Source organism: Hydra vulgaris, chromosome 07 (genome assembly GCF_038396675.1).
Source record: "Hydra vulgaris chromosome 07, alternate assembly HydraT2T_AEP".
Lineage (NCBI taxonomy): Eukaryota > Metazoa > Cnidaria > Hydrozoa > Anthoathecata > Hydridae > Hydra > Hydra vulgaris.
Genome location: NC_088926.1, coordinates 18,395,150 through 18,401,165, shown reverse-complemented (window position 1 = coordinate 18,401,165; position 6,016 = coordinate 18,395,150). Strand labels below are relative to the sequence as shown.

The window sequence follows — 6,016 nt, the reverse complement described above, 5'->3', positions numbered from 1 at the left end:
TATATTTATATATATATATTCTTGGATGTAGACATCATGTATGAGAGTATGTAAATTATTATTTTATAAGCATCAATTAATACGAGTTTCTCTCGATACTAAATTTATTTTTATTTATTTTTATTAAAGAAATTTTCGCTGGATTGTTGTGACCAGCGTCTTCAGCTTTAAAGATTTTTTTGTTTTTTTGTATCTTATTTTTAAAACGGCAGTTTTATTTTATGTCAATGGGATGGTTTCATCTTTTTCTGACGTAAGTGCGTCATAAATGGTGTCCAAAATTTTGTTGACACATATTGACCCTCATCTAAATTGATACCCTTTTGTTGAGGGGCACATTGGCGGTACTGTATTTCGAGTGCCTCACGAACTTTCCGATCAAACTTTTTAGCATCAACTTTTAGAGTTCTGCAACTGTCCCAGTTAATTTGTTGTGAACAATGTCTCATGTGTGTAGCTAATGCAGATCGTTCTGTTTTATTTCCTATTGTACTGTTTTTGTGTTGCTGCATGCGTGTTTTTATTTGCATTTTTGTTTCACCTATATACTTTTTGTTACAATGACATTTAATAAGGTAGACTAGTACTGGGTGGCTGTTCATTTGTAGTTTGGATTTATTTCTTGATGTTAATATTGCTTCTAGGTTCAGATTTGATTTAAAGACCGTTTTATATCCTGCCTTCCTAAACACCTTACGTAACTTGGGAGACAATATTGGTACCCAAGGTAATGAAATTGTTGGATACGTGCTGGTGATGTTTTTCATTGTTTTTAGTAGTCTCTAGTGATTTTTTGTTCTTTCGTTTTATTTCTTTTATGATTTTTATGAGATTAGATTGTTTGTAGCCATTTTCGACAAATACTTGAATAAGGAATTTCAGTTCATTTTCTATATGTTTTTGACTGCATACATTAAATGCTCTATGGACGAAACCCTTGAATATTCCATTTAAAATGTGTGGGTCATGTATATATATATATATATATATATATATATATATATATATATATATATATATATATATATATATATATATATATATATATATATATATATATATATATATATATATATATATATATATATATATATATATATATATATATATATATATATATATATATATATATACATTTATATATATATATACGTGGTTCATATATATATATATATATATATATATATATATATATATATATATATATATATATATATATATATATATATATATATATATATATATATGAACCTAAACTTAAATTGTACATTCTTTTGCTTAATACAAAAGATAAAGAACTTTTTACTCTTCACTGGTTTTTATTAGGCGTAGGTTGTATAAGCTAAACATATATATATATATATATATATATATATATATATATATATATATATATATATATATATATATATATGAACCTAAACTTAAATTGTACATTCTTTTGCTTAATACAAAAGATGAAGAACTTTTTACTCTTCACTGGTTTTTATTAGGCGTAGGTTGTATAAGCTAAACAAGATGCTCCGATACTTTATGTGGGAGTGTACCAACAGTTAAGAATATAATTTGCATTAGTTATCTTTTTGGTTTTTAGAAATATTGCCTTTAAATTTAAAATTTAAAAGTTTAGTTAACGTCTTGCTTATATTCTGTCTTAATAACTCTGCTGTTTCCTCATAAATTTTTTTCTTTAATTTAAGAGCACCATCTCCTGTTGACGTTACAATATCAATAAATGGAATTTTAGTTTGCTTTGGAATAAATTTCAGAACTAGATTTAATAATCTTTCTTGTTCATCTGTGATTGATTTAGTTGATAGGTTTAATATTGCAGTTTTAACAAGTTTGTTTGACGGATTTAAACTATAAACAGTAATATGATTTTAATATCTACCTTTTTTAGTGTTAATAAGAAAATCAAACTTACGTAACTAATGCGTTTTAAATTTTTAAAATTCATTTTCTCTTGATTTTTGATTACACTCTCAAAAATAATCATATACTCAGTTTTCTAAGTCATTTTAATTGTTTTTGAAAGTTCAGATATACTTTTCTTTTTTTGTAAAACCATCTTTTTGCATCGTTTTTTGCGACAATAAGCAATTTTTTTGTGAAATATTTAACAAGTTAGTAGTCAGCTGGTAGTAGTTTTTATAGGACTTTTTATTAAAACTTATTGAAAGACTTAGGTATAACATTATTCTTTATTGGACTATGTATGTTGAAAGACTTAGGTATAACATTATTCTTTATTGGACTATGTATGTTGAAAGACTTAGGTATAACATTATTCTTTATGCAACTTTCTAAAAATATCCATTGGTTTTTACTTGAATCGTTTTTCAACTTCTCATTTTGTAACGAAACATTCTTCTTATATAGCTTCCTAACGTAGGAAGAAATAATATTTAATAACATTTTAATAGTATGATGAAATTTATATACCAAATTGAAAATATATCATTTATGGTGTCATACTATTTATTTAACTTTTAAATTTTATTAGTTTTTAGTGTGTAATATGTCGGTTCTTACAGTTGGAGCCATTTCAAACTAAAATACGCTTCAAAAATTTGCACGTTTTTCTAACTCTGATAAAGCAGAATTGTTTTTGACACTTTTAATGCGAATATCAAAATAATCAAGGTCAACTTAATTTCTTAGGTATCTGCATTTCAACTAATCATATAACTCACAAATATAACTTTTCAATATAACGCAAGAATGCAATAACGAATGTACTTGTAAAACTGCAATTGTGTAAATCACCATATATTGCAATAGGGATATTTAAAGGTTTTCTTGCAATAGCTTATAAATAATGGACTAGTTATTATATAGAAAAAGAAATTGAGTTCCTAATTAATATTTTTACGGAAAAAGGGTATTCTTGACAATAACTTTTAGACATTGTAAAATATTACAAACCATCGCAATCAAAACACTGCCAATAAGTTAACACAAATAATACCATAATACTTTTGTGGGTTCCTAAATTAAGCTTTATTCATAGACATGAGTTTCGAAAAGTTAACATAATATGCCAAAATCAAATCAAAGCTACCACCAAACAGTTACCCGGGTGTAGACCAACTTGAATGTAAATGTGGCGTTTTTTATGTGGGTGAAACCAGAAAAAGATAAAACACGAATACCTGAACATCAAAAAAACGTGACTAAAGCGAACTGGAAAGCGTCTGGAATTGTTGAACATGCATAACATTGCAAAGGTACAATTAATTGGAATAATCCTGAAAACGCTTTCAGTTATCCCAAATAATTATACTAGAAAACTCAGGGCAATTGATATAGACAGATTGCAATGCTGCTTCCCAAAAAACAAAATTAATATTAGATTTTTAGAATATTAAATTAAATTTTAAAAATAATATAAATTATATTATTTTTAAAATTTATAAGACTAGCATATTGCAAGTCTTATAAATTTTAAAAATCTTCTTACTCAAAGCCTCTCTTATTTCGCATAAATATTTTTAATAAATATCAGTTAAATTTTTTTGATGTTCGTTGTTTTATGCTTAAATTTAAAACTAAAAAAGATTTATATCTAAATTAGCTTTGCTTAACTTTCTATGCAACTTTTCAAGTTTTCTAAAATCCTTTTTAGAAACTTGTTTATAATATAGTAGTGCTGTTACGACTATTAAATAACTCGACTATTAAATAATTGTCGACTAAATCGACTAATATATTTTCTAAAGTCGACTAAAATTGACTAATATATTTTCTAAAGTCGACTAAAATCGACTAATATATTTTCTAAAGTAGACTAAAATCGACTATATTTTCTAAAGACTAAAATTGACCAATACATTTTAAAAATCGAATAAGTTGACTAAAAGTCAATTTAGTCAAAATATGGTAATAATTTATTTTTTTGAAAGAAATTGTCATAAAAATAATAAAGTAATTTATTTTCGCTTTACATTTTTATTATTATATCATTTAATATTAATGGAGAAAAACAATATGAAGGAATGACCGCTCCGACAAAGTGGCAATTTATTCCCAGAATTCAATAAATTAGGGACTGCCTTAAATACTTGCTATATATCAAAGTCTTTACAATCATATTTACAATGTGATTGTATAGAAAACATTTTGATTTTAGAGCTTCACAACTTAATTTTGCCCTAGGCCCCAAGCCAGCATGAAGCGGCCCTGTATGAAAGTATTTATGAAAATCAAAAGCATCGAGTAAACGGAAGAACAAAAAAGTAAATGAAATACGTAAAATAGCCATTCACTACGTACACTGCCAACAGCAAATTATAAAATATTTTTAGCAAGTTTTGTTAAGATAATATTTTGCATTTGCTGACCAACTTGTACGGGTTTGCTGTCCAATTTAAGCGAACGGTTTCATGTAAAAACTAATATCTTTTGCAATTAGAATTATTTTTTCTCACATCTCTATACATGTGCACTTTTTCGTAGAGATTATTTTGATTGTTTTCATTTACATTTCTTAGTTTTTTTGCCAGAATATTTACAACATATTGTGGGTATTCTGGTAAAAAACGTTTACTCAAAAATCCTTGATGAGAGAAATCAATCATTTAAGTTTTCTTCCTATATGAAACTTTTATAATCTTATTAAATGGCATTCGGTGTTGATATTTAAATACATTATAATGTTAAGTGTTTACGTAAGAAAATATTTGTAGCTTTTATTTTTTTTTAATTTAAAAGCTTTTAGCCTAAATAAAACACCCGTTTTATGAGTTAACGTTAAATGTAATTTTATAACCAGAGAAAAGCTTTTCTCTGGTTATAAAAATACATTTAAACATCTTTAAAAATGTTTCATTTAACTTGTATTTTTCCAGTTTGTAGAGCGGTGTACATTACGTTGTAGTTTAAAATAATGCATTATTAAGTCAAAACTGCCTTTGACTATACATCTTTTGCCAGTATACCCACAATGTACACTTCAATGAACCAAGTTGGAGCCCTCAAAAAATGAGAGAGTCGCCAAATATTCAGCAGTCTAATATTTGGGGCTTCGGCCGAGTGTATTCGGCAGAGTATATTTGGTGCTTCTGGCCGAATATTTGGTATTCGGCAAAACCAATTTCCGTGACATCTCTACTTATAATAGTAAATGTTTTTGTTTATTTAAACAAACAAATAAAAATAAAAAATTTGAAAGTTAAATCGAATGACAAGATAAAAGGACTTTAAGATTTTCTCTCTGTCACCTATATATCTTTAGAGTATATATAATATAGAGAATATTTTTAGAGTTTTGTATAAAAGATTCATTCAGTTTTGAGATGTGAACCTAGCTAACATTCATGAAAAATACTTAATATCTTCCGACGTCACAAGTAGGTATGGCACTTTTACTTGTTTTGATGTAAAAACGCGAACTACTTTTAAGCCTAAATTACTTTTAAGCCTAAATAACTCATATAAAAATATATAATTTATTTACATTTAAAAGCAATTTTTTTTTTTTTACATAAATTATATAACATGTAAAATTTAATTACTTAAAGTTAAGTTTTTTAAATGAGTAACTGTTAAGTTTCGTCGGGAGGAAATAGTTAAGTGGCCCTGATAAAAATTTACCGTATCGGAGCCGGGCATATTTGTAGCTATGCAGCTGCTTTTCGCTTTTCTTCTTCAGCGTGGTTGCTGTCAGGGCCGTCTCAAAATGGTCTCTCATTGGAGGGAGGGGGGTGTATGTATTTTTTGCCAATTCCAGACAACAATTATTCCTTTATTATTCTATTATCCTACAATTATTCTAGTTAGTCATTTCCAGAAATAACTAACATTTTGGTTAGATTTTTGGTTTTTAACAGCAACCTCGCTGAATAAATGAAGCCAAAATACAAAACTTAGAATAAAATTGCAAAATGTAGAGCCAATTCTAAAGCAAGAACAATTAACCAGACAGTCTTTTAAAAAAAGCTTTTAAATAACTGATTTTATTTAACATAAAGAATAATAAAATAAAAAAAATAAAGTTTATAACTTTTCATAACCA

The 6,016-nt window shown here is 26.5% G+C and overlaps 1 protein-coding gene across 1 annotated transcript; it reads right to left on the bottom strand.

Moving 5' to 3' along the window:
• Nucleotides 1–224: 224 nt before the first annotated feature.
• On the bottom strand, nt 225–767 carry LOC136082605 (uncharacterized). The gene has a single exon (XM_065802019.1). It carries the CDS (start codon nt 765–767, stop codon nt 225–227), a length of 543 nt encoding a protein of 180 aa, XP_065658091.1.
• Nucleotides 768–6,016: the final 5,249 nt, after the last annotated feature.

What these genes read in the sequence shown, in the direction of transcription:
- LOC136082605 (XM_065802019.1), bottom strand. Translation starts at nt 767, where the DNA reads ATGAAAAACATCACCAGCACGTATCCAACAATTTCATTACCTTGGGTA.